At 52.6% G+C, this 27,802-nt stretch overlaps 2 protein-coding genes across 10 annotated transcripts in view; both read left to right on the forward strand.

The window, feature by feature from the left end:
* MYO9B (myosin IXB) overlaps positions 1-21,012 on the forward strand; it is an 89,478-nt gene extending 68,466 nt beyond the window's left edge. For 6 of the 9 annotated variants that reach the window (XM_037506116.2, XM_037506114.2, XM_037506112.2 and 3 more), the window contains 24 exons: positions 123-162; positions 1,118-1,240; positions 2,112-2,192; positions 3,521-3,631; positions 4,605-4,727; positions 5,348-5,497; positions 5,584-5,750; positions 6,684-7,541; positions 8,509-8,581; positions 8,734-8,858; positions 10,555-10,685; positions 10,904-11,091; positions 12,296-12,394; positions 12,477-12,650; positions 12,770-12,811; positions 13,164-13,275; positions 14,141-14,214; positions 14,622-14,823; positions 14,997-15,125; positions 15,319-15,424; positions 15,659-15,790; positions 17,865-17,988; positions 18,415-18,462; positions 18,808-19,014. In XM_037506116.2, the coding sequence (XP_037362013.2) occupies positions 123-162; positions 1,118-1,240; positions 2,112-2,192; positions 3,521-3,631; positions 4,605-4,727; positions 5,348-5,497; positions 5,584-5,750; positions 6,684-7,541; positions 8,509-8,581; positions 8,734-8,858; positions 10,555-10,685; positions 10,904-11,091; positions 12,296-12,394; positions 12,477-12,650; positions 12,770-12,811; positions 13,164-13,275; positions 14,141-14,214; positions 14,622-14,823; positions 14,997-15,125; positions 15,319-15,424; positions 15,659-15,790; positions 17,865-17,988; positions 18,415-18,462; positions 18,808-18,999 (3,604 nt within the window). In that variant the 3' untranslated portion in view covers positions 19,000-19,014. Of the gene's footprint in view, positions 1-122; positions 163-1,117; positions 1,241-2,111; positions 2,193-3,520; positions 3,632-4,604; positions 4,728-5,347; positions 5,498-5,583; positions 5,751-6,683; positions 7,542-8,508; positions 8,582-8,733; positions 8,859-10,554; positions 10,686-10,903; positions 11,092-12,295; positions 12,395-12,476; positions 12,651-12,769; positions 12,812-13,163; positions 13,276-14,140; positions 14,215-14,621; positions 14,824-14,996; positions 15,126-15,318; positions 15,425-15,658; positions 15,791-17,864; positions 17,989-18,414; positions 18,463-18,807; positions 19,015-19,265; positions 19,390-19,510 lie in introns of those variants that run through there. The other 3 variants (XM_054693348.1, XM_037506110.2, XM_037506111.2) reach the window with 3 other exon arrangements.
* Positions 21,013-23,710: 2,698 nt separating this feature from the next.
* USE1 (unconventional SNARE in the ER 1) lies at positions 23,711-27,224 on the forward strand. The gene is made up of 8 exons (XM_037506118.2): positions 23,711-23,883; positions 24,207-24,256; positions 24,404-24,482; positions 24,557-24,709; positions 25,829-25,841; positions 26,314-26,341; positions 26,605-26,779; positions 27,003-27,224. The coding sequence occupies exons 1-8, from the start codon at positions 23,716-23,718 to the stop codon at positions 27,183-27,185; spliced, it is 849 nt and encodes a 282-aa protein (XP_037362015.1). The 5' UTR covers positions 23,711-23,715; the 3' UTR covers positions 27,186-27,224.
* Positions 27,225-27,802: the final 578 nt, after the last annotated feature.

Consider the following 27,802-nt stretch of genomic DNA (forward strand, 5'->3'; position numbering starts at 1 on the left):
CTTGTGCTTTCTAACTCTCCACTCTCGCTCACTCTAACCTGCAAGGCGTAGCTTGGTGAACTAACCCAGACACACATACCATCTTCCTTATGTTCACAAAACCATTTTTAATATTTTGACAGGAAAAGTAAAGGTATCAAACAAAAGCAGATCATTCCAAAGGTAAACATGCGCGACACCGTCCAGAATTTCCTTGTCTTCGCCTGCTGGAGAGCTCCTTGCTACAGTTGTTCCTGGAAAATGGGACAGGGGCTGCTGTTAATTTCTCACAATCCCTTCCCTGTCCCCTCCAAAAAATATTGCTTGTCAGTGATTTGTAGCTAACTCTGGGTTTCCTAGAAGCAGGGCCTATGACGGGGATAACAGCACAAGTAAGTGGTATTTTGAGAGGAGGCCCCAGGAGATTAGGCGGTGGTGGGGGAGCAGGGGTTGGGGGAGGACTGAGCAGAGAGGTAGGCTCAACCTCAACCCTGGGAGCATGAACAGCACCACAGATCTTGTCCTGCTCAGAAACCATGGGACCCTTCTCCTGCCCCACATCGGGATTCCCAGTTATAGGCCACCTCCAGGGCAGTGCAACAGGACACAGCACCTCCTCCCAGGCATGGTGATCCTATCAGGCAGGGGACAACTGCATTGTTGACAGCCAAGACCCCTGCCACCAGCCTTGGTCGAGTGTACCCAGGTCCTTTCTTTAGTCTCCATGCAAAGCATACAGATGAATTGTGAAGTTTACAGAAGAGCAAGAACAACTTCTCAGTCTGCTTGGCAGACTGGACAGTACTAGTTCCTGCTTTCAGCAGATAGTAATGGTTGGGGCCTACGAAAGGACCTGCTGGCCAGGCCCTTATGGGAAGACAGCACTCCAGAGCTCTTGGCTCCCAAGCACTTGGACTGCCAAAGAGGCTGTAATCAGGCCTCCTGGAGCTGGCATGATCTCAGGATGCAAACCAGAGTTGCTCTGGCTCCCTGCCCGGCCCACCTGGCTCTGCCCTTTGGCAACACCATCCTGAGACCAACCCTAAGAGATCCCAAGGGTATAGTCCTGGCTCTGGGGGCATCTATATCTACAGTGCTTCCCAATACCCGCAAGGCAGACCTCATGTTTCTGTCCTAGAACCTGCTGGACTCCAAATCCCTGAAGCTGATTATCAGCATGACCCTGCATGACCGTACCACCAAGTCCCTGCTGCACCTGCACAAGAAGAAGAAGCCACCCAGCATTAGTGCCCAGTTTCAGGTGGGTGGCCCAGAGAGGCAGGAGATGGAGCCAGACTTAGCCTGTCACTTACACTGTTTAACTAAAACAAACCCCACATGGAGACATTGTTATCCCAAGTCCCTAGCACTAGACATTTGAGGCTGGTCAGGGCCCTCCTGTGCATTGAGAGATGTTGAGCAGCATTCCTGACTTCCACCCACTGGATAGCAGTAGCACCCCCAATCACAACAATCAAAAATATCTCCAGGTAGGAGGGGAAAAAAAAAAATATCTCCAGGTATTGTCAAATGTTCCCATCAGCAGTCAAACCTGGCTGAGAACCAGTGAGTTAAAAGAATCATGGATTAATATGTTAGTTAACGGAACCACTAAGATGTGTCCCTTGGTCATATTTCTCCTTTTATCCTGGCTTTCAGGAAGCTCAGGGACACTTTTTTTAAGGGGGCCTAATAACTGCTGACCCTCACTTTTAACATTTTTTTTTTCTTCTTCAATCTGAATCTGCTGTTTCTGCCTTGACCTTTTTCATGATTAACTCGTATGGGAACTCCAACAAATCCTTTTTAGAAAACAGCAAGCCAGAGACCAAAATCACTGTATCTGTAGTCCTTTCTGAGGCTGATATGGTACTACTACCTTTTTTCCCCTACCTTCCTCCTGAGATGAACAAATGCTGTGACTGGGAAGAAGATAACTCTCAGCCACAAGAACTCTACCTGGAAAGCCTCCAGGGCAGCAAGGTCTTCAGTTAGCATATCCAACTGCATAGTCCTATGTCCCACATCAGCCAGATAGCCCTGCTGACATTGGTGGGTGACTCGGGTCCTCCTCCTAACTAGTGGCATGCCTCTGGGTGTCCCAGCTCATCACATCCTCTCTGTCTATCCAGACATCCCTTAATAAGCTCCTGGAGGCACTGGGGAAGGCAGAACCCTTCTTCATCCGCTGCATTCGCTCCAATGCCGAGAAGGTAAATGTCTCCCAAGTCTGAGGGCTATGGTTCAGCAGAGGGTATGTCCATGTGCCTATGCTCCTCAGTAGGGACCAGAAAAGACAAAAGAATCTGAGTGTTCATGCAAGTTCTGAAACTGCAGACAGTGTGCCATGGCTGGCCAGGGGTGGGGAGGTCAGCAGGAGGCAGTGAGGGCAGCCAGGAACAAGGACATCACTGGAATGTAAGGGGCCCCTGAGGGAGGTTTGCTTAAGGAGAAGTGCTCTTCAGCATATCCCACAAATGACCCATGCAGAGAATGTACCAGAAGGAAGTAGCTAAAGTCCTGCAGCTGAAGCACAGAGTTGCTGCTCCTCTGAAAGTTTCTGGAAAGACTGGCAAAACACCAGCAGGGGCCCTGAAGCCACCTCCAGGCTTCCTTCACCCCAGAGGGCCACTGGCCATATGGTCCCCTCAGGATGTTGCAGGGGGTGGGCTTGGGATCTGGGCATTGACCTCCAGGTGATTCTGTTCACCTACCCACCCCTTCATCTCTATTCTTCCCATATCCCTGCCTCTCCCATGCAAGGTTACCCTGCTAATATCCACAGCTTGACTCCTCTCTGTCCTCCCCTTGGCCTATTCCCTTCCCTCCATCCACTTCAAACACCACCCACCAATATGGAGTCCAGGCCCTTGAGCTCTAGGTTCAAGCCTACTGAGGCAGCCTCCCTTCCAGCCCCTCTAACAACAAGCATCTCCCTACATCCCTGCCAGCCCCATACTTCCCCATCCTCCTCAGGGCCTTCACCCAACTGCTTCCTACCTTCTGACCCCTGCTTATTCCCTCTTCCACCCTTAGGACATTGCCCAGAATCCCCTTTCCTCTGATATTTCCATGGGGACCCAGGAAGTACCCAATACACCATGACCCCTCAACTGGCTCCCCAGTACTTGTGGCAAGCCTGACACAGAACGTGAACTTGGCACCGATGTGGATTAGGTCCCTTATGAAATAACTCCTTGAAGCAAACTGTCTTAAGTTAGAGAGTAAGAGACAGCACCTGTTTACCAGACTCCAGGAATAGAATGATCAGATGCCAAGTTTTCCAGAAAAGACCAATACCTTGAGTATTGCTATTAGTGACCCTGTCTCGAATCTAAAAACCATGTTTGGAGCAAGAACAGACAGATCCTGCAGATGCCCCATGGCAGCCATTGTGGGGATGCCCCCATACCAGCTGAGTCCAGTGTGTGTGCCCTGGTGATGTCTATGTCCAAAATCATCAGGAACCTTGATCCCTGGCCACCACCACATAATTGTCTGGCCACGGGCACCTTCCCTGATTGCCCACATCCCATTTCAGAAAGAACTGCACTTTGACGAGGAGCTGGTGCTACAGCAGCTGCGCTACACAGGCATGCTGGAAACCGTGCGCATCCGCAGGTCGGGCTATAGCGCCAAGTACACATTCCAGGTAGGCTGTACACACCTGGCTTCCCATGCCTCCCCTTCTCGAGAAAGCACCTCTCTGGAACACAAACTCAGCAGGTTACTTTACACTAGGACTTTTCTACCCATGCACTATTGGCATCTGTGCTAGATGATTCTGATGTTGGGGGGAGAGTGGTAGCTGTTGCCAGAAGAGGTGGTTGGCCCCAGATCAAGCCTTGGGGGCTACAGAGGTTAAACCAAGCCAGAAAGAGAGAACATGTAACTGCCCTTTATAGGTCATCTTCTATAAGGGACACTTTTTTTTTTTAATATTTATTTTTGGTTTTGCATAGAAGAAATGGGGTGTAGGCCAGAGGTGCAGGAAGTGAGAGGATTCACCAGAGACAGAGTGGGGAGCAAAACAGGCAGATTTACTGAATTATGCTACTAAGGGGAGCAGTGGGCAAGACTCCTGTGCCATATGTGGGTTAGCTCCCTGGGTGGGGCTCGAACTCAAGCCATAGATATGATAGCTCTGAGACTTAACCCCTAGATCATCAGGGAGATCCTGTAGTGGGCACTTTTATACCCAACTCTTCTATCCTGCCAACTGGCAGCAAGGGGGCTCTGTTCTATCTTCCCAGTAGGAAAAGTGATGTCTCAAAACCAGTTACGTAAAAGTTGGTTTCTCAGTGCACATAAAAGTTATATCTACACAATACTTTTTCTATTAAGTGTCACTAGCATTATGTCTAAAAAAATAACATACCTGCCTTAAAGATACTTTATTGCTAAAAAGTGCTATCATCTGAACCTTCAGCGAGTGATATTTTTGCTGGTGGAGGGTCTTGTGAAAAACAGAAGCACAATATAGCAAGTTATGCCTGTACATCCACATCAAAACACATTTGGCTTTGGAAACTCAGCTTCACCAAGGGATTTGTTGAAGCCCTCCTGTCCTTTTCTGCAGTAGAAAACACTCAACAAGTTCTCCTTTCTTGGTCAAAATCATCCAGGATTTCACAGAGCAGTTCCAGGTCCTGCTGCCCAAGAACACGCAGCCCTGCAGGGAGGTCATCTCAGCCCTGTTGGAGAAGATGGACGTGGACAAGAGGAGCTACCAGATCGGGAAAACCAAGGTCAGTGCTTCTCTACCTCCCAGGTGACTGCAACTGGACATGAGCTGTGACATGAGCCACTCAATGAAAAACACCAGGCTCACCTGAGAAAATGTGTTTCTTGGGCCACACATGTTATTGTCCCCCAGAAGGCAAGGAGCCATCAGATCCCTGTCAGGGCTTCCCCAGGGGTCATCAACTGATAAAGGATGAATACACTGTGATCCATCCACACAGCGGACTATCACTCAGCCATAAAATAGTGAAACCCTGGTACATGCTACAACATGGATAAACTGAAAACATGTTTCTGAGTGAGAGAGCAAACACAAAAGGCCACACAGTATGTGATCCATGGATATGAAATGTCCAGAACAGGCAAATCCACTGACAGAAGGCAGATGAATGATTGTCAGGGACCCATCTAGGTTTGTATAATGACATTGGTGTTCCCACAGCAAATGATATTACCTACCGACATATCTCTCAGAACATATCCCCATGCTGAGCAATGTATGACTGTACACAACTCCCTTTGGTGTGGTCAGCTGATCTCACCCACTCCCTGGCAGGCTGTGCTAGCCTCCCGGAAACAGGGGCTCTGAGTGCCTGACTGATGCCTCCCATGCCCACACCCCCAGGTTTTCCTGAAGGAGACAGAACGGCAGGCCCTGCAGGAGACACTGCACCGGGAGGTGGTACGGAAGATCCTGCTCCTGCAGAGCTGGTTCCGGATGATGTTGGAGCGTAGGCACTTCCTGCAGATGAGGCGGGCAGCAGTCACCATCCAGGTACTGGCTTAGACCCCAAGGACTGAACCAGGCATGAGGGTGGCTGGGGTAGCACCCCCAGTCTCTTAACACCTACTCCTCCTCAGGCCTGCTGGCGATCCTACCGCGTCCGACGGGCGCTGGAAAGAACACAAGCAGCTGTATATATACAGGCCGCATGGCGGGGCTACCAGCAGCGGGTAGCTTATCAACACCAGAGACAGAGCATCATCCGTCTGCAGAGCCTCTGCCGGGGGCACCTGCAGCGCAAGAGGTGAGCAGAGAAGGCCTACCACCCGGAACGATCTAGAGGACAGTATGTTCATTTACCCAGGAGCTACCTGGAATACCATTAAACCTGTAACACTGCCAGGATGCTGTACTGGAAACTGGAGAGGAGCTTTTTGGAACCCCACTGTCTGGGCACATGAAGCCCCAGAGAGACAGTGTGGAGCTAATGGGCATCACCAGGAACACCCCCACCCCTGCAGCTGCCTGCCCAGGTTGATCATGCAGCAACTGCAATAGGCTTCCCTCCCCCCCCATACTCACATGTGGACCCTGGGTATCTTTCAGGCCATATGACCTCCATGGGACATTAGCTACCCACAGTCAAAAGCCTCCAAGAGAGGGGCCTCCCTGGTGGCACAAGGTGTCAGCACAGCACTGTGAAGCTATCCACAGCAAGAATTCAATCCCCAGACAGGGAGCTGCTCACATGGCACAACAGACCTCTCCTGTCTTGCCCGCTACTCCCCTCAGCAGCGCATTTCAGCCAACCTGCCTGTTCTGTTCCCCACTCTGTCTCTGGTGAATCCTCTCACAACCCCCCCCCCCCACACACACACACACACACCTCTGGCCTGTACCCCAGCTCTTGTATGCATAAACAAACATCTTTAAAAAAAAAAACCCTAGGGGAGAATTCCAGTGGACCCCAAAGGAATTCGGGGGTCTTTAACAGATCTCACCCACAACAGTCCTAACCAAGATGACTCTGAACCAGTTGGCCCAGCCATGACCACAAGAACCACCCCTACATCCCCCTTAGTTGACTGAGGAGATTCCACCTTTCCATTTCTTTGGAGCCCCCAACCTTGGGCTGCCTGGGGGTCTCATCAGAACATGGCTCAGAGATCCCAATATCCTGGTGGATGTGGGGGCAGCATGCATATTGGTTTCTGAACCTGAATCCTTTTTCCCACAGCTTTAGCCAAATGGTCATGGAGAAACAGAAGGCTGAAGAAAAGGAGAGGGAAACCGAGCAAGCCTCAAAGGAAGAGGCCACAGAGGCAGGGCCAGGCCCAGAGCCATCGGTGGACAGTGAGCATGCAACATTGTCATCTGAGGCGTGGCCAAGTGACAGGCCTCCTGCCCAGAGTTCCCAACAGGAGAACGAGGTCTCGAACCCTGAGAAGACCCTCCCACCCCTCAAAAATGCAGCTGAAAGTCATGAGAAAGTACCAAGCAGCCGGGAGAAGCGGGAGTCTCGGCGGCAGAGAGGGCTGGAGCATGTGAAGTTCCAGAACAAACACATCCAGTCATGCAAGGAGGAGAATACCCTCAGAGAACCTTCTGAAACTGACATCCTGGAACCAGAGGAGAGCCTCCCAGAAGACAGAAAGGATAGCAGAGAAGATGAAAGTCCTTCAGACAGAGGGATGGAAACAGAGAAGTCTTCAGTAAAGCAGCCGTCAGAGCTACTACAGGCATCCCCAACCAGCCAGGCATCTGGAGAAACACCAAAAGTGCCCCAGGAGCGGCCCACCAGCCTGGTCCTAGACAGTAAGGTCTGTGTACAGGCCCTCAGCACAAGCCTCGAGACCCCCAAGGACAAGGGCAACAAGACAGACGGCAGCCCAAAGACTCAGGATCGGCCTGAGAGCCCATGTGGCTCTACCCAGATCCAGCGGTACCGGGACACGGACACCGAGCGGCTGGCCAGCGCCGTGGAGTTGTGGCGGGGCAAGAAGCTGATGGCCTCTGGCCCCAGCACCATGCTGAGCCAGTCCTTGGACCTCACTGAGCGGCACCGGGCCATTGGGGCCACACTCACACCCACAGAGTAAGACCTGAGCCTCCTTTGTTTGAGTGCCGGGGGCACCAGGCCAGGACAGGCAGTATTGGGTCAGTGCAAAAAACACTTGAGCAGCCCCATGCCCAAAAGCTGACCCCTGGTATGTGGGAGTCCTGAGGAAGGAAGGTGAAGGGAGTGATAAAAGGCTTGGTGAGAGGAGGCAGCTGCCCAGCTGGGGCCTGTTGTCACCTACGCATGCCCCACCAAAATTTAGCCATGTTCACACAGAAAGCCCCCAACCTATGGGAGGCGACCTCTCAGATTGAGGTCCCAGATCCCAACAGGGCATCAATTTTCTCATCAAGGAACAGGGTGATTTACCCAGGAAGTAAAGGGCAGCTCTTGACACATCTGGCCCTTAATCAGCTAGACATGGTGACTGACTCTCCAACCCCTCATTGAGTGACTGGAGAAGAGTTAGAAGTAGATACAGGCCTTTACCTGGGCAGGCTTTCTCACCTATGGCACTGCTTGGACCAGCTGCTCTCTAGGTGGGGCCATACCAGCACTCTGGGGTGCAGCACAACATCCTTAGCTTCCACCCACCTGGTGCCAAAGCACCTTTTCTTTCTTTTCTTTTCTTTTTTTTTTAAAGATTTATTTATTTATTATTTATACAAGCACTGGGTACAGTCAGAAGTGTGGGAGGGTGAGAGAATTCACCAGAGCCAGAGCGGGGAGCAGAGCAGGCAGAAGGACCGAAGTACACTGCTGAGGGGAGCAGCGGGCGGCAGGAGAGGTCTGCGCGCCATGTGGGACCCTCCTCCGGTGGCCAGAGAGCAGCCGGGAATCGAACTGGCGCTGCAGAGGCTGCGGGCAGCTTCGCAACCCAGCGCCCAACCGCTGCGCCACCGGGGAGGCCCCCAAAGCACCTTTTCAACCCCCACTCACGGTAACCAACAGTCACTCCTAACTTGCTCTGGTCCATACAAGCCACATTTCTGTGACCCCACAGGGAGAGACGAATTTCCTTATCGACAAGCGACGTCTACAAGCTCCTCACATCCCCATCCCAGGCCAGGACTCAGGTAAAGCTTCAGGTTGCAGCAGTGACCCTCAGGGTCTGAGCCCCTCTTCTGGGGTCCCCACAGGCTGCTCCCAAAAGGCCATTCGAGAGAGAAGGGCGGTGGGTGAACAGATCACATAGTGATCTTTGTTCAACTGCCCTATTCTCCTGCAGCCTCCAACAGAAACCACAGATGGGGAGCCCAGCACTAAGAAACTAGCCGTGCAGAAGAAGAAATCAAGTGACACTGCCACCAGCACCGACACAGGACTGTCCCCAGGCACCCAGGCCGACTCTAAGTAAGTATAGGACATGGGGATGGACTCAGCCACCAGTGGACATGTAGGGTCCCTGCCAATGAGTCTGGGAGCTGTTGGGTCTCCTAAAGCAATCACCTTCACGAACACAGGCAGATATTTGCTCCACAGCGATCCTGTGAGGAGAGACCCAGACAGAGCCCAGGCTGTGACCATACTGCACAGAATGATTCCCACTAAAATCTGGAGCCAACTGGGTCATCTCCTCTCGGGCTTTTTATATAACCGAAACCAACTCCCAACTCCCCCATTCTTGAATCTGAGAACCACTCCCTGGGTCCTCAGATAGAAAAAAATTAGGCCAAGGCTCTGTCGCCAGAAAGCCCCTGCAGAAGTAATCCAGATGGTTGCATCACAGAGCAGAGAGGAGGAGACAGGGGACATGGATCTGAACACAGGAACAGGAGGCTGAGGACGGTGTGGAATGCACTGTGGCAGGAGATGGAGAACCTCCCACTGCAGGGACACCCCACCCCAGTAACTAACTAGGTAACTGAGGCACAAACCAAATGACTTCAAACAACAGGAATTCACTCTGTCGCAGATCTAGGGCCAGAAGTCTGAAGTCAAGTGTCGTGGGGTTGTGTTCCTTCCCAAGACCCTAGGGAAGGGTCCTTCCTGCCTCTTCCAATTCTGGAGGCCCCAGGTGTCCTTAGCTTGTGACCACATCACCCCAGTCTCTGCTTCCTTTTCACATGACTTCTCTTTTCTGGTCTACTGTTTTTCTCAAAGACTCTTGTCATTGCATTGCTATTATCATCCAGGTGATCCAGAATAATCTCATCTCCAGATCCTTACCTTAGTATATTAGTCTGTTATGGCCGCTATAACAAAACACAGTCACCCCACTTAACATTGCAGTCAACGAGGGACCACATATACAGTTGGCTGTGCCACCCAGTCTGGGTGTGTAGTAGGTGGTGTCACCTGAGTCTGTGTAATTACACTCCATTATAGCCGCTTGACAACAAAATCACCTAATGATGCACTTCCCTGTTGTTCAGTGGCAAATGATTATATCTGCCTGAGCAGCTTAAACAACAGACATTTAATTTTCACAGTTGTGGAGGCTGGAAGTTTGAGCTCAAGGTGCCAGCAGATCTGATATCTGGTGGGGACTCATCCTTCACGATTCATCTTTTCTAATCACCTCCCAAAGGACCCACCTTATAATACCATCACACCTTATAATACCAATACCACTTATAATACCATGAGGCTTCAGTGTGACAATTTGGGGGACATATACTCACACCATTCGCTAAGACCCCTTTCCCAAATAAGTCACCCTGCTAGACCCTTAGGGTTAGCACATGAACATGTCTTAGGAAGCTACTATTTGGCCCTCTACATACCTAGTAATTCAGTGCAAGATGTGGCATCGTCTGATATTTTTCCTAACCTTGTGGCTATAGAAATGTGAATGGGGTGAGCAGGGTAGGCAGGAGGTAGCTTTGTTTTATTTTCACATGAAAATGGGATCACACTGGGACATCACTCAACATCCTGCTTTCTCACCTGATATCCCCCATCAGTTCACATAAATTGACCCAATTTTTAGTAACATCCATTCCAATGATAACACAGAAAAGTTTTTTTCTCTCTTTACAGTAAAATAAATCTCATGTCCATTTTCACTTTCTGAGGCTTAAACAGAATCCCTTACTTTCCTCTCCAGATCCACATTTAAGAGACTTTTCCTGCATAAGAAAGATAAGAAATACAGCCTGGAGGGTGCAGAAGAGATAGAGAATGCGGTGACAGGGAATGTTGTGCCTGAAGCCACCACCATAAAGAAGAATCTAGAAGGTTGGCAGTCCACAGGATGGACAGCAGAGCCATGTGGACCCCCAGGGATGTGGATGGTCCCAGTGGGGCCTTGAGTTGGCCATGGGCCTAATCTGGGTGCAGAGTTTCAGGGCTGGTCTCAGCCACCCAGGTGGCAGTGTGGGGTCTTGGTTCTTGGTACTTTATAGTGCCCCCCACCCAGGAACCCACCCTTGACAGCTGCTACTTGTCCTCCTCAGCCCCCTCTGGCCACCAGCACTGCCAGGCAGGCGAGAAGCCCAGCAAGGAGCCAGGAGGTAAAGGGAAAAAGAACCGAAACCTCAAGATCGGCAAAATCACGGTATCAGAGAAGTGGCGGGAGTCGGTGTTCCGCAAGATCACCAACGCCAATGAGCTCAAGTTCCTGGATGAGTTCCTGCTCAACAAGGTGGGCCAGGACCCAAGCAGAGGCCAGAAGTGGGTACGGGCTAGGGGCCCCAAGCAGGGTCTGACCTGGGCCTCTCCTGAAGGGCCATCACCACTTGCCAGTTTTCCAAACTGCCATCCTTTAGTGGGCCAGGAACAGGAAGTGCAGGTCCACAGTCTAAGATGCAGAAAGTTCCAGAAACCAAACCCTTGTCCCTTAGTTTGTGATAAGCTCATTTCTGCAAATCCAGCCTAGGCTCATGTGGGATGCTTTGTAACCTATATCCACCTTGCTTGGAGTAAATGCTCATATTTTGCTGCAAAATGTAATGGGTCTTTTTCCCAGGACTGTGCAAAATGTGTGGGACCGTGTTAAACTTGAACTCGGATTCAGATTCTGGGATATGCCCGTCCTGAGGACTTTGGGCAAGGCCAAAGTCCTCTGATGGATGTGTGCACATGGATCGGGTGCCCCTCAGAGTTCTTTACGCCCACCTTTTCACACACAGGATCCAGAATGATCCTCCAGGCACACCAAGTCCCACCAGGTTTCCTTAAGGTCCTATGACCTCACCTTGTCCCACCACTCAACATAGCTGTGAACAACTTCTTTCATTGAGGATCCACTTTTACAGAACACATTGGGTATCGCTGTAGACACTGAGCACTTATGTTATGCAGTGGGGCCAAGAATTAGGGTGTTCAAGGCCATGGCATTCCCGCAGCAGACAGAGCAGCATTTGGGGATCTCTGCTCTGGGCCATTGGGGCTGTTAGGGTTGCTGAAAGGTCAAGGACCCTGTGAAGGATGGAGGCATCCTGAAACAACCAGGCCCTCGGGGCAGCCCAGGTCTTAGAGCATGGTCAGGCAGCAGGAAGGGCATAACTGCTAAGCCAGCCTCTCAGTCGAATCTGGCCTCAGGGACACTTGACAGCATCTGCAGGTGTGTTTCTGGGTGGCAGGACTTTTGGTGCTACTGGCATATCATAGGTAGAGCTGGTGGTGGTGTTCAGCATCCTATGGCAAGTGATCCAGCCTTGCACCCCAATACCTTCACCTGGGCTGAAGGCGTGAGAGGGACCAGTGTTAGCTGAAGGGCCTGGATTCTTTCCTGTGAGCCCAGGGGAGCAAGGACAGGACTTTGGACAGGGCAGAGGAGTGAGTATTCAGAGGCCCAGCTCAAGGCAGTGAAGGGTCAATGCGTCTTTTCCTCCTTGTTTCTCCAGATAAACGATCTGCGTTCTCAAAAGACCCCCATCGAGAACTTGTTCATTGAAGCTACCGAGAAGTTCAGGAGCAACCTGAAAACCATGTACTCTGTCCCTGTACGCACAGCCCCCACCCCAGGGAAGACCCATAGTCCCCATCTATATGTCTTCCCTTGGGTCACTGCTTGCATTCCCACAGAATGGGAAGATCCATGTGGGCTACAAGGACCTGATGGAGAACTACCAGATTGTGGTGAGCAACCTGGCAGCCGAGCATGGTGAGAAAGACACCAACCTGGTCCTCAACCTCTTCCAATCGTTGCTGGACGAGTTTACCCGAGGACACAGCAAGAGTGATTTTGAGCTGCCCAAGGTGTGTGGTGCCATCCAGTGAGGGGGTCCTGCCACTGGGGTCCCCTATGGCATGGGGGCCAACTGGGGTGGGGTGTACCCAGGCGTTCATGTGGACCTCATCTTTGTGCTCCTTTACAGCAGAGCAAAGCTCAGAAGAAGAAGCGGAAGCAGGAACGCGCTGTGAGTATATGTGTGCATGAGTGTGAATGAGTGTGCGAGTGTGTGCAGTCATGCATTTGAGTCCGTGTGAATGTGGGGCATATATGTGTGTGTGCCTGTGACCATGCATACATGTATGTAAGAATGCATGCATGAGTGTGTGTGCAAGCACACACGTACGTGAGTGCATCTCTCTGAATAAATATGGACATGGGGACATGTGAGCAAGTTTCCCTGCCCACCCTGAGGAATCCTAGTCATGAAAGAGCAGCCCCAGCCCTGAGATGCCGCATCTCAGGATGCGGCATCCACTATGGGTGACGCCACAGGGGATCCGGCTCAGTGTTCATTGCCCCCCCCCCCCATGACCCAGGTCCAGCAGCACAACGGGCACGTGTTCGTCAGCTACCAGGTGAGCATCCCGCAGTCCTGTGAGCTGTGCCTCTCCTACATCTGGCTCATGGACAAGGCTCTGCTCTGCAGTTGTGAGTATACCTTGCCCACCATGCTCCCTAACCCCCTACCACACTCCCCCAAACCCCTGGATGCCTCACTTACCCTGAAACCCTCTAACTTTCCACAAAATCCCTGGATCCCCATGCTCCCTGAAATCCCACTGCCACACCCCTGACCCGCTCCCACATTTCCACAGCCACATCTCCCCTGCTCAGACCCCTCACCATCAACCTGGAGTAGAGCCAGTTCTCACTGGCCATGGTCACACACCCACCTGGGCAGGCAGGACCCCAGGTGGTAGCTCTGGGTCTTTGTAAACACTGCTCCTCCTATCTGACCTGCTAGGCCCTCCCTCAAGTGCCAGGTGAGACCAGTCAGTTGCATAGGGTCCTCAAAAGACAGGATGATGGAGGTGGCCCACAGTCACATGTCTGGGAGGTGACCAAACCAAGACAGGACCCCTGTCAAACCCCCCGGGTCTCTGGCAATGTATTTCCTGCCATGACCAGCCAAGCCTAACTTTTTAGCCCAAGTTCTCCCATCTCCTTGGTCCCTGTATAAAAAGCTACCTACCACACCACTGTTTCATAAATACCAGGCATTTGCCTCTGCCCTGAGACAAGGACACCAATGCTGCCACCTGGTGTGACCGAGGCTCTGGTCCCCCAAATCCCACTGGTCCTTCTTATCCCACTGGCCTGGGAGGTCACTGATAGTTACCAGCTGTGGACATTTACCCATATGGCTTCCTCACCTGGGAACCAGAGCAGAGATTTGTGTGGCTCAAATTTAGAAGCTGGTCAGGGAACCCTGGCCATTGGGGTGGGCAGCCTCAGGAACCTGGGATTCCCGATGCATCCTCTGTGACACTCCCTCCTCCCCGTAACTTCCTAGTGTGCAAGATGACGTGCCACAAGAAGTGCATGCACAAGATCCAGAGTTACTGTACCCACATGTCCCGCAATAAGGTGAGCCCACCTTAGGCAGTCCGGAGCCTTCCAGGATGACACTGTCCAGATAGAGGAAGCATCCTAAGAGATGGCAGGAGAGGGTGTTGTCCTTTGTACAGGGACCAAATCATCCTAAGAGATAGCAGCAGGGGGGAGCTAACAAGAGGGTTGAACCTGGTCCTCTCTCCTCCTAGATGGGGGATGCCCCTCCAACTCTGTCCATGAGGGAGGCAGGGTCCCAAGTGGTGGGGCTGGCGTATGAAATAAAACTGACTGCTTTGAAGGAACCATGAGTGCTCCATATAGGGAGCCTCTGCTGGCAGCTGTTGGACTGACCTGTGTGCCCCGCTGACCCCAGTAGCTGTGCAAGGAAGGACAAGGGGTGACTGGGAAGGACAGTAGCCCAGGCCTGACCTACATTCCAGGCATTGCAGAGCGAGCCAGGTGCTGAACCAGGCCACTTTGGCGTGTGCGTGGACAGCCTGACTAGTGACAAGGCCTCGGTGCCTGTTGTGCTGGAGAAACTTCTGGAACATGTGGAGATGCACGGCCTGTACACAGAAGGCCTCTACCGCAAGTCGGGTGCTACACACCGCATACGGGAGCTTCGGAAGGCACTGCAGGCAGGTGAGTCTGGTGAGGTAGGAGGCCTGTGGACAGGGAAATGAAGGGTGGGCAGTTTCCACAGGGAGAGGGCCTGAGGACAGGTGGGTCTGGAAGGCAGGTAGGTGCTATGGCAGCTCCAAGCACAGCCTTTCCACCTGCTCCACATTTACCGGTCCCGCCTGCCCTTCCCATAGACCCTGCAGCTGTCAAGCTAGAGAACTTCCCCATCCATGCCATCACTGGGGTGTTGAAGCTGTGGCTCCGGGAGCTGCCTGAGCCCCTTATGACCTTCGCCCAATATGGCGACTTCCTCCATGCTGTTGGTGAGTCTCATGTGGGCGGATGACTGAGATAGGGGTATAGAGCACCAAGTGCTTGCTGTGACCAGCCAGGGAGGCGAGACCACCCTGTCATCATCGAGAAACTGATCCTCGAAGTGGCCAGCTGACCTTGAGTCCCAGTCCTGGGGTGGGTGGCCTAGGGCCCTTGGAGAACTGATGCCCTGGGCCCTCCTAGAGCTACCAGAGAAGCAGGAGCAACTGGCTGCCATCTATGCCGTCCTGGAGCACCTGCCTGAAGCCAACCACAACTCCCTGGAACGGCTCATCTTCCACCTGGTCAAGCAAGTGCCCCGCCCCCCTCCCCTCCCCTGCCACCCACTCTGTGGGTTGGGGTCCCCGGGCCAGCATTCTCTGATGGTCCTACACCAGAATGTTGACCTGTGTTGGCAAGTCAGGCACCTTTGGCTGCAGAATCGGGCATTTCCCTCTTCCCAGTTGTACGACCCTCTCCCACAGCCACCCAGAGCTCAGAATCCCTGGCCCCCGGCCACTCTTAACTACAGCCTTAACTGCAGGGTGGCCCTGCTGGAGGATGTGAACCGCATGTCACCCAATGCACTGGCCATCGTCTTTGCACCCTGCCTTCTGCGCTGCCCTGACAACTCGGACCCACTGAACAGCATGAAGGACGTCCTCAAGATTACCACGTGAGTATCTCGTTACGACATGTGATGGCAGGATGAAAAAGGATTACTCAGAGTCCATGCGCAGTACAGTATGAGAAACCTAGAGGGACTACACCACAGAGGTGCAGCCCAGCTCCAAGGGCAGTCTCGTTTTTATTTAGAATTAAGCAGATGATTAAAAAAAAGATCAAAGAAGCAGGCAAACAGGGAATGCACAAGTGTGTGGGGGACATGTAACCATCTGGCCCCAGCCAAGCCTGGGAAATCAGGGAGACAGTCATGAGAAGGCTCAGTGTTTTTGCTATTCTAACCATAACATCTATTGCTGTTTTCAGCATGTATAGATCCTCATACCAGGACTTTTGCCCTGAGAGGTTCCTTATCTCAAACTTTCCCTGTTCATATTCTGGATGAAAAGCACAGAATAGTCAAGACAGAATAATCAAGGCAAAGACGCAGAACAGTTGAGGCACAGAATAATCAAAGTTCCCACACATTTGGGGCCCCTACCCCCAATATGCTCAGCTGCCCAGGAAGGAGCCCCACAACCAATCAAGAGTTCTGGAACCCAGCAATGCCATAGTCCAGGCCATGTGTACATGTGGCCACAGAAAGATCAGAGAGAACAACTGGAAGCCAGCGTAGCTGGAGGCAGCCCTGAGTCCAGAGGTCCTGAGTGGACTTTGGTCACTTGGGTCTCTGCCCATCTTGCTCTCCTGACCTGTTCTAATAAGCACTTGCAACTTTTGCAGTGAAACAGAAGTGCTGGCAGAGGTGGTGTGTTAGGCATGCAGGCTGCTGTGATGGGGAGAGCTCCCCTCAAAACGGAGGGGGAGACATAGCCCCAGCCTTGCCTAGCATCATGGGTTTATGCGCTGCCAGTAGCCATGTATCAGCATCTCTTCAGCAGCAAAGGCATCACTTCCAAGTTCTTTGAGGCCAAAGAACCAAACGAGGAGAAAACCCTCACCCCTCATCTCAGGGAGAGTGGCAGAGGGTGAAGCCCAGTATTTCTGCCTCTGGTGGCTAAGAAGAGCCAGCGGTAAATAGAAATAGGTTTATCAAGGCTTCTTCTTGCTCCCCAGCTAGCTTCAAACATCCTTAAAAATCTCAGGCATTTTCAGACATCAGTCACTAAAGGACATCATTTAGGTGACAATTGTAAAAATAAGAGCCTGAAAACACGTTCCCCCAGCCACGCTAGTTATGGTTAATATGCAGTGACAAGCAGTGAGAAGAGCCTGCGGTAGCCCTGACGGTGGCATGGTGTTGACAGACTTTTCTTCCAGCCTCTTCTAGCACATTCTGTGGTTTTTGACTTTTGTTTCCCTCCTCCCAGTTGTGCGACCCTCTCCCCACAGCCACCCAGAGCTCAGAATTCCTGAACCCTTGTTTGTTTGTTTGTTTGTTTTGTTTTACATTTTAAAAGAACTGGTTTATTTAGAAAAGGGAAAATAGAGAGGCACCTGCTTAATCACAAGCGGGCATGAGAGCTGCCTGGTTCTTAATGCTGCCTGCTGATGGGAACCTTGAGTCATGGCTGACTCCCCCAGTGCTGACTCCAGGCTGCGTCTCTCCATTACTGACCCCAGCAGACCAGTTCTCTCCATTACTGACTACTCCATTGGGTCCCTCTCCTAGTACTTACCATTCAGGGCTGCTTCTCCCAGTACTGACCACTCAGGCTGGCCCTGAGCAACATGCCACAGGTCTCAGCAAACCTTCAAAAGTCCTTGTGGCCAGCTACCTGCTGCCCCTGGACAAACTGCCTAGCCTAACCTCTGTAAGGCAGGGTAATCCCACCCTGCAGGGTGGCAGTGAGGGGCCAATTCACTCTTACCCACCGTTACTGTATTTCTTCTTTCAAACAAGGAGGCTCCTAGCATTGAGGACTCAGGCTCAGAGAGGTAGAGTGAGCTGCCCGAGGTCACCCAAGTAAATGTGCCAAGATGGAAGCCACTGTCATGTCCCTGGCCCTGCTTGGTCTTTGGTCTCTACCCAGGCCACCATTGCCCTGGTGTCCCTAGACTCTGGCGCCCAAATCAGCCATCCAAGAGTAGTCAATGACTGGCCCCTCTATGGGTCTTTTCCACAGATGTGTGGAGATGCTGATCAAGGAACAGATGAGGAAATACAAGGTGAAGATGGAGGAGATCAGTCAGCTAGAGGCTGCTGAGAGCATAGCCTTCCGCCGACTCTCCCTGCTGCGACAAAATACTGTGAGCACTTGGGGGTGGGGTGGGGTGGGCTCTGTGGGGATGGACAGGGCTGCACGAGTGGGTGGAACCTCAGGAAGTGATCTGGGAGCCGGGTGTCACATCTCGACTCCACAGGCTCTTGGCCACAGGCAGTGTGGGCAGGAGCCTCATGGCAGCATACTTGATGGCGAAATCCTTGCCTTGGCCAAATGACCACCATCCTTATTGAGCCTCATGCCAGCTGTCCCTCTCAATGGGTAGTGGAGGCCTATGACCCCCTTGGTAGTAGTAGTTTGGGTCATCCTCCATTCCCAGCCCTTATGGTGGGGGCTGGGGGAGAAAGGGGTGTTGGTCCTGGGCCCCCATGGGAGGACCCTGTCCTTGGGCATACATGGTGCAGGGTACCGTGTCGTAGTTGTGACCTGCTGTGATTCATCTCTCCCCCAGCCATGGCCTCTCAAACTGGGGTTTTCGTCTCCCTATGAGGGGGTCATGGTATGTACACATAACAGTGGGCTCACCCTGCAGGTCTCCTGGTGCGGTGCATGATGGGGTTCCCTTGGCCCCCCATGGGTCCTTGTAGGATAAAGGAAGCATGTCCTAACTTTCTGAAAATGCATGCTGGGAGAGGCCTATTGCCTGCTGACCACCTGTGCTGAAAACAACTAATCAACCAAGCGCTGGCCACTCAGTCCCTGTGGGATCCCTGGAGAAGCCTCACTTGTCCACATCCGAACTAACCTCCCCTGGAGCTGTTCATGCACCCCCTGTGGACCTGTGAACACTAACCCTCACCTGCCCAGGGGCACTGGCTAGACTTGTTCCACTTCTCTGTTTCAGAACAAGAGCGCCAAGACCCAAGCAAGCAGCAGTGGCAGTGGCCCAGAGGAGCTGGAGGTGCTACCAGAGGAGGAGGTAGCCGGCGGTGATGAGGACCGCGAGAAAGAGATCCTCATCGAGCGAATCCAGTCCATCAAGGAGGAGAAGCAAGTATCCCCCTATTCTCCACCCACCTTTGTTTGTGCCAGCTGACCCCATCCACTGCCCCCTCCCCATCCCCGCCCAAGGGACATAGCTGTTAGAGGGCTGGCTGACTAGGTTCAGTCCTGGCATCCAGTACCCACCTTGCAGGGTGCTGCTGTCCTGAAATTCTACCACAAAGGCTTTTAGTAGACTGTGCTTAAATTCCATGCTTGACCACAGGGAGCCACAGTATCCCTCCTGGCCTGGTACTTTCATGAGGTAGGGTTTCACTATGAGACATCCTTGGACATCTTGATGCCCTCACTCCCAGGGAGGATATCACCTACCGGCTGCCAGAGTTGGACCCTCGGGGCTCCGATGAGGAAAACCTGGACTCAGAGACCTCAGCCAGCACCGAGAGCCTGCTGGAGGATCGGGCTGGGCGGGGGGCCTCGGAAGGTCAGTATTAAGGTAGCGTCTGCTTTTTTCCTTCCTGTGTCCATCCCCTGGCAGGCCCCAGGGCAAGGGTCCATCTGCTGGTCCTGAAGCTGCAGTAACCCTGCCATCTATCTCTCAAAAGGGCCCCCCGCATCTGTTGTCCCCTGCCCCAGTGCGCCCACCCTGAGCCCCCTCCCCGTGGCGGCTACCCCTCCGAGACGAAGGCCGTCATCTTTCGCGACGGTCAGAGTGAAGACCCCCCGGCGGACCCCCATCATGCCCACGGCCAACATCAAGATCCCACCCGGCCTGACTTCCCACCTCCCTGGCTGGGTGCCAGGCACCCAGGAGGCTGCTTCCCCCGTGAGGCGCCGAGAGCCACCTGCCCGCCGCCCAGACCAGGTACACTCTGTGTATATCACACCGGGTACTCACCTGCCGATGCAGGGCATCCTGGAGCCCCTGGACGAGGACAACCAGCCACCTGGGGCCAAGCGGAGGTACTCAGACCCCCCAACCTACAGCCTGCCCCCCACCTCGGGCCAAACCAATGGCTGAGGGCCCACAGCTGTCAGAGTCCACACATTCAGTGACCTGGTGCCAGAGCTGGGTGCCAGAGCTCCAGATCCAGCATTCGGCTCGCCGAGAAGGACCCGGTATGCAAGTGGCAAAAGCAATGAGAGGTGGACACCAGCTCCAACCAGAGTCCAGGCAGAGAGAGCTGTCCTCAGCCAGGCCACCCTTGTTGAGCCCCCCCACGTCGCACAGACATGCCTGCCCAGAGCGTGAATCACAGCAGGCGGTCTGGCATCTCCCACCTCCCCTTTTATATGTTTTCGTAACTTCCTTTGTGTGTGGTTTACATAACTTTAAACTGTAACAGCCTTAACAGACCAAATTGTTTTTTATATGTGCCTGTACAAACTTTTATATTAACGTCCTGCATTTCCCTTATATCCTGGACATGAATTTCAGAGCAAAGCCCACATAGCTGGCACAATTTGGAGACTTAGACCTGTGCTGTGGGTTACTCTGTGGGGGCGATCCTCAGGTTAGGACCCTACATATGGGCTTTGAACATCTGGCCAGCAGCTACCTGGCCAACATATCTTCAAGGGACCAATGGGCCCTTCTCTGGGGACCAAGGCTTTTGGCTGGAGCCAGGACACAAGGCGGGAGCCAGCTGCCACCTGGGGCACCACAGACCTCGCATCCCAGGGAATCTCAAGTGTGGCCCTCGCTTCTCAGTCCACTATGCCCTGGACATGGGACACTGCCCTCAGCACTGCCTGCCTTATGTGGCAGAACAGGAGTTGATGCTCAGGACTCCACCCAGTGTGAAAAAAAAACTGTCGTTGGACTTCTTTACAGAGACGCCACCCAGTGTGTAAAACAAGACTGTCATCGGGGGTGGGGGGGACCTCCCTGGTGGTGCAAGGGGTTAAGCACCGCACTGTGAGGCAATCCGCAGCTTCTGCAGCACAGAGTTCGATCCCCTGCCGGCCAGGGAGCTACCCACATGGCACAGCAGACCTCTCCTATCTCACCCACTGCTCCCCTCAGCAGTGTCTTTCAGTCAGTCCACCTGTTCCGTGCCCTGCTCTGTCTTTGGTGAATCCTCTCACCCTCCCCGCTGCCCCCCCCCGCCACCCCACTCCCCCGCATCTCTGGCCTGTTCTTGTATGCATTAAAGAAAAAAAAAAAAAAAAACACGTTTCATCGCACTTCTCCACGGAGACGGCACTAAAACAAAGCTCATCATTGGACTTTGCTACGGATAATGGAAAGGTTCCAGAGTGGGGATCCCCTCTCTCAGGCTCAGCCCACCCAGACATGTCTGGGATGAGGGGCACCCCACAAACCATGTGAAATAAAAAGTGCCTAAGAGGTGTTTGCATGCAATTATTTTTTCACATTAGCTTGGGGGCCAGTAGAGAGGTGATATAATCAGCCACGTGGAGCACAGGTTTGGGAATGGTTGTGCCCCTTGTCAGGAGACTCCATCTAAGTCCTCCAGTAAGCCTGCCATTGGAATTTCATGCAAACATATTCCTACAACCAAGGTGGCAGGCTTCCTGGGGGTATTTGTTTATTGATCCAGAAAAATGGGGGAGCAGAGAGTTCCTGGGAAAGTCACATTCAGTGAGGAGAGCCACTACAGCATGAGTTCTATTCCTGGCTGGCCAGGAAGCTACTCACATGGCGCAGTAGACCTCTCCTATCTTGCCCTCTGCTCCCCTCAGCAGTGTATTTCAGTCTTCCTGTTCTGTTCCCCACTCTTTTTCTGGTGAATCCTCTCACACACACCCCCACCTCCTCACCTCTGGCCTGTACCCCAGTTCTTGTATGTATAAATAAATAAATCTTGGGCCTCCCCGGTGGCGCAGCCATTGAGCGCTGGGCTGCGAAGCTGCGCGCGGCCTCTGCAGCACCAGTTCGATCCCCGGCTGCTCCCCGGCCACCGGAAGAGGGTCCCACATGGTGCGCAGACCTCTCCTGCCGCCCGCTGCTCCCCTCAGCAGTGTACTTCGGTCCTTCTGCCTGCTCTGCTCCCCACTCTGGCTCTGGTGAATTCTCTCACCCTCCGGCGCTTCTGACTGTGCCCAGTGCTTGTATAAATAAATAAATCTTTAAAAAAAAAAAAAACTAATTTAAAAAAAAAATAAATAAAAAATAAATAAATCTTTAAAAAAAGAAAGAAAACATAATGTAAATTTCATTCATTGATTATGAAAGGGAGAAGAGGGCCTCCCTGGTGGTATAAGGGGTTAAGTCTCAGCACTATGAAGCTATCAGCAGCCCTGGCCTGGAGGCGACCCACATAATGCAGCAGACCTCTCCTGTCTTGCCCACTGCTCCTCTCAGCAGTTTATTTCAGTAGATCTGCCTGTTCTGCTCCCCACTATATCTCTGGTGAATCCTCTAACCCCCTGCACCTCTGGCCTACACCCAAGCTCTTGTATGCATAAATAAATAAATCTTTTAAAAAAATAGAAAGGGGGCCTCCCTGGTGTCTCAGGGGGCTGAGCGCAGCGCTGTGAAGCTGTCCGCAGCCTCTGCAGCGCAGGTTCGATCCGGCCAGGCAGCGAGAATCCCACATGGTGGCAGATCTCTCCAATCTCTCCTGCTGCTCCCCTCAGCAGTGTATTTCAGTCCTTCTGCCTATTCTGCTCCCTGCTCTGTCTCTGGGGAATCCTCTCACCCTCCTGCATCTCTGGCCTGTACCCCAGCCCTTGTATAAATAAAATTAAAAAATAAATATAAAAATAGGGAGCAGAGCACGTTCATGCTCTAGAAGAGACAAAGAAGTCTCTCACAGGGAAGCAAACAGAGGACTCAAAAAGGGCTGGGAGAAGGGGCAGGGCATGCAAGGCTCATCTGGCAATCTTGGTCATTTCACACATTTCTTTGATTTAGTTAGATTTAGTTTCAAGAAGTCTTGGGACCCATTCTTTTCTTTGACACTCTGAGAACCATTTTTTCATTTTGTTAAAGGTTAACTTGAAAAACAAGCCCAAGAAGCGCTGTTATTATCTAGAAGTGGAACATATGGCGGCCTGACCTGGTGACCGTGACTTACACAATTCATTATGACCCAGCACATTCCTTCCTGAGTACCAAGAATTTGTCAAACTCTAAGTTTCAATATACTTTAGAAAAATACCTTTCAATGTGTTTGGGGAAAGTTGTGTTTAGCGGCGTGGTGACATAAGTTTGGATGGGCTCCTAAGCCTTGGATTCACAAGACCCAGGCCAGGGCCTCTCCACCAGGAGAAAGCAAAATAACGCTGCCTGGATGCAGGAGAGCTCGGTGTGCGAAGAACCCTGACAGAGGTGGAGTGGGGAAGTTATTTTGAGCAGAAAGTAAAGAATAAGCAGAGGACGCACTGCACGTGGGTCCGACACCAAAAGAGCAGTACTTTTTTTTTTTTAAGATTTATTTTATTTATTTATACAAGCACTGGGTACAGTCAGAAGCGCGGGAGGGTGAGAGAATTCACCGGAGCCAGAGCGGGGAGCAGAGCAGGCAGAAGGACCGAAGTACACTGCTGAGGGGAGCAGCGGGCGGCAGGAGAGGTCTGCGCGCCATGTGGGACCCTCGCCCGGCGGCCGGGGATGAACCGGCGCTGCAAAGGCTGCGGGCAGCTTCGCAACCGAGCGCTCAACCGCTGCACCACCGGGGAGGCCCAAAGGGGTTAAGATGCTCACGACGAAAAGCAAGAGATACATCTCTAAGTAAATATGGACGCGACGGCGCCCCGTCTAGAAACAAGATGCTACTTCCGCCCCAAACAAATATGGGAAGGCGAAGGAATGGGAGGGAGTGTGCACCCGGAAGGAAGCCAAATGAAAGCACTTCCGCCCTCCCTGAACATGGCGCCGGCGGAAGGAGCGGTGTGTTGCCGGGCGGTGATGACAGCGTCGAGACTGGAGCTGAACCTGGTCCGACTGCTGTGCCGCTGCGAGGCTATGGCAGCCCAGAAGCGGGACCCAGACGAATGGCGTCTAGAGAAGGTAAGGTGATCCCGCGCTGTCGCGTAGAGTTCGAGTCTCGGGAGACAATGATCTGAATGTACAATCATCAGGCCCTGCTCCCTCGTCCCACCTTCCACTTTCGCCACGCCCTTTCCTGTTAGCTCCCCCACGTCCACCTGCAGCTCCGCCCCGCCCCTGGGGCCCCGCCCCGCCCTGCGAGTTCCGCCTACTTGGCGCTTGGCTCCTCACGGTTTCCAGCCCCGCCCTTCATAGGCTTCGACCCCGCCCCTCATAGGCTCTGACCTCTTTGAGCAGGAAAGAGTGAGGGAGGGCCCAGCTAACACCCCACTTTCCCTCCCCAGTATGTGGGGGCCCTCGAGGACATGCTGCAGGCCCTGAAAGCCCAGGCCAGGTGAGTACTGGCACCCGCAGAGGGTTCAAATCCGGGTTGAAAAGCAGTGGGACAAGTTCTGTTAGAGGATGCCCTGGGCGCCAGTCCCTGCTGGGATCCTTGCCTGAACTGGAAACAGGTGTTCTTTTTCCTTTTCTCACTTTGCAGTAAACCAGCCTCAGAGGTGATCAATGAATATTCCCGCAAGGTGGATTTTCTGAAGGGGATGCTGCAGGCAGAGAAGCTGGTGAGCAGGGGCACCCTTAACACTCTCACCTGGATGGAGAAAACTGCTTCTGGTGACCTTTCTTTCTTCTGCAGACCACCTCTTCAGAGAAGGCATTAGCCAACCAGTTCTTGGCCCCTGGACGCATGCCAACTACAGCCAGGGAGCGGGTGCCTGCCACCAAGACGGTACATCTGCAGTCACGGGCACGGTACACCAGCGAAATGCGGAGTGAGCTGCTAGGCACGGTAGGGCCCCCTTCCTGGTCCCTGAGAGCCCTTCTGTCAGGAACAGGAGTTCAGTGCCTGGGGCAACCAGAACAACAAATAGTCAGGTGCATGGGCCCTAGGAGCCTCAATAGCTTCTGCTCTGGGCCATCAGACAAGGCTTCCCAACAGAGGGACATTGTGACCAAGGTTCTGCTAGATAAATAGGAGTTTGTTTCAAGGCAAAAATGTCACATGTTTGATTAAACTCCAAAGTTGGCCCACAGCAAGGTTTGGCTCCTGCCTAGCCACAGTGTTTGGGTGGTTTATTTGTTTTTGTTTCTTTCAATCTGTAAAACAGGATGACAAGTGCCTTTCTAAACCCTTTGAAAGATGAACTGTTGTTACCAGTTATTGGTTTCTTTTAAAGATTTATTTTTATTTATGCATACAAGAACTGGGGTGCGGGCCAGAGGTGTGGGGGGGTGAGAGGATTCACCAGAGACAGAGTGGGGAACAGAATCGGCAGATTGACTGAAATACACTGCTGAGGGGAGCAGCGGGCTAGTCAGAAAGGTCTGCCCCGCTATGTGAGTCACCTCCCTGAGTGGGGATCAAACTCATGCTGCAGTGGCTGCAGATAGCTTCATTGTGCTGTGTCTTAACTCCTTGAGCCGCCAGAGAGGCCCTGTTGTTACCAGTTTACAGATGAGGAAACTGAAGTTCAGAAGTCATGTATGGGGCCTCCCTGGTGGTGCAGGGGTTAAGCACAGCACTGAAGCTATCCACAGCCTCTGCAGTATGAGTTTGATCCCAGGCCAGCCAGGGAGCTACCCACATGGTGCAGCAGACCGCTCATGCTTCGCCCGCTGTTCCCCTCAGCAGTGTATTTCAGTCAGTCTGCCTGTTCTGCTCCCTACTCTGTCTCTGGTGAATCCTCTCACACACCCCTATTCCCCGCACCTCTGACCTATACCCTAGTTCTTGCATGCAAAAATAAATAAATCTTAAAAAAAAAAAAAAAGAAGAAGAAGAAGTCATTTATGGGAATTGCTCAGGGCCCTGACTCTGGATCGGTGGGGAGTTTCTGAAGATAAAAAGGACAGATTTGGGGCCATGACAATGGTGGGTGGCTTCATGCCTGTCCCTTTTTCCCCACAGGACTCTGAAAGAGGTGAGTTACCCTGAGTAGAATAGGACTCAAGGCCCATCTGCCTGGGACAAGACCTGTATCCTTGCTACCCCACATCTTTCATGCTTCACCTGGCTCCCATAGGGGTCTTCTGCAGCACAAGGAGAGTGTTCCTGGGAGCATCACCAAGTTATACCTGGGGGTGTGGTGAGGGGTAGGAAGGGGAGCAGAGCAGGTGGTCTCCAGAAGAATACAGTGGGACATTCCCGGCCCACAGGACCAAGGCTAGGTGAAAGAGAAGACCTGGGGCTTGGAGGAACCAAAATGGACATGGGGAAGACTTCCTAGAAGAAAGGGCCTTTGAGCTAGAACTTTGCAGCATGATCAGGAACCTGCTGGGAAAGTAGAAAAGATGGGGAACAGCATAGGCAGCAGACAGCTCACAGGCAATGGTCAGGAAGCTGGAGAACAGAATACCAATTCTCTCCTCCCACCTGGCTTCTTTTGCTTCCAGAGCCCAAACTGGATATGAGGAAAAGAATGTGAGTATATCGCACCTTTGGGTAGTTTTGGGAGCAGGGAGGCTGGACAAACCATGGGCCACAAAGGCACCACCACGGGGATCTAAACCAATAATCCAAAGCCACTTCCAGGTGTGCTGTTCCTAGAAACTAATGCAAAGAAGGGGAGCCCCAAGCAGGGCAGTAGCTAGAGCCATAACCTTGGGGTTTCTTTGAAACATGTCAATCTCTTCCCTTCTCCCAACCCATCTTATGCCTTTCCATCTATCCATGTGTGGGGTCAGTGGGGTGTCAGGGCCCAGACCAGAGAATGAGAAGCAGTCGGCAGCCGAGCTAGACCTTGTCCTGCAAAGACACCAGGACCTCCAAGAGAAGCTGGCAGAAGAGATGCTAGGCTTGGCCCGGAGCCTCAAGACCAACACTCTGGCTGCCCAGAGTGTCATCAAGATGGACAATCAGGTATGAGGGCTGTGGGAACTCTGCAGCCTCTGCTATAGAAGGCAAAGGAACACTGTAGGTGGGGCTTAGCTGGATGAACAGAAGTTTGGTAGAAGGAAAAAAAATGGCATTTCCCACAGAGGAAAAAGCACCAAGGGCAAGAGGAGCAAACTTGCTCCAGGGTGGAAGGGAGAGACAATACTTGGCCCCAGTCCTATTGACACATCCTCTGCCTCACCCACAGACCCTTTCTCACTCACTCAAGATGGCTGACCAGAACCTGGAGAAGCTGAAGACAGAATCAGAGCGGCTGGAGCAGCACACACAGAAGTCAGTCAACTGGCTGCTCTGGGCCATGCTCATTATTGTCTGTTTCATCTTCATCAGCATGATCCTTTTCATCCGCATCATGCCCAAACTCAAATAAAGGCCTGATCCAACCTACATTGTCTGTTCTCTGTCTGCCCTCCACCCCTGTCCGGGGTGCTCTCTGGGGTGGGTGGCAAGATGGGAGAGTATTTGGAGGTTCCTGAGAGCCACAGAGAGTACATGAGCAGAAGGGGAAAAGGTCAGGATAGTGGAGGAAATAATTCAGCAACCTCCCATTTCCCCCTATACCTCCCCTTCACCAGACAAGGCCAGGCTCCAAGAGCTCCCAGTCTAATAGAGTTGGCGCCTGGTAAGGCCAGGGTGACATCTGGACATGGGGGAAGAGTGAGGCTGTATCTGCAAGTCAGCCTGGAAGAGGGGGCATTGGCATTGGACCTTTCTTGAAGGTGGTGACTTGGACAGGGCTCAGCCCAACCACAGCAGTAGCCTGAACTGTTGGGACACTACAAAGGCTCACAAAGTCATATAACTAATAAGCAAGGGTCTGTGGAGGGGCCACCCTGCCTATGTCATAGTCTTATCACTTCCGATAAGAATAGGGTATCTTTGTTAGGACCCTTGAAGGGGCCATGAGGTGGGAGTTGCAGGAGAATGGTGGGTTTCAGGCTCTATTCACCCCTTCTCCAGAAATTGGGGGCAAAGCCTGTGAGGAAG

The sequence above is a fragment of the Talpa occidentalis genome, unplaced genomic scaffold (assembly GCF_014898055.3).
Source record: "Talpa occidentalis isolate TD23 unplaced genomic scaffold, MPIMG_talOcc4v2.1 talOcc4.12, whole genome shotgun sequence".
Taxonomy (NCBI): Eukaryota; Metazoa; Chordata; class Mammalia; order Eulipotyphla; family Talpidae; genus Talpa; species Talpa occidentalis.

Coding starts and splice junctions, on each gene's coding strand:
- USE1 (XM_037506118.2), top strand. CDS start 23,716: ATGAAAGCACTTCCGCCCTCCCTGAACATGGCGCCGGCGGAAGGAGCG. Junction 23,884..24,206: donor ACGAATGGCGTCTAGAGAAG/GTAAGGTGATCC, acceptor TTCCCTCCCCAG/TATGTGGGGGCCCTCGAGGA. Junction 24,257..24,403: donor GCCCTGAAAGCCCAGGCCAG/GTGAGTACTGGC, acceptor CTCACTTTGCAG/TAAACCAGCCTCAGAGGTGA.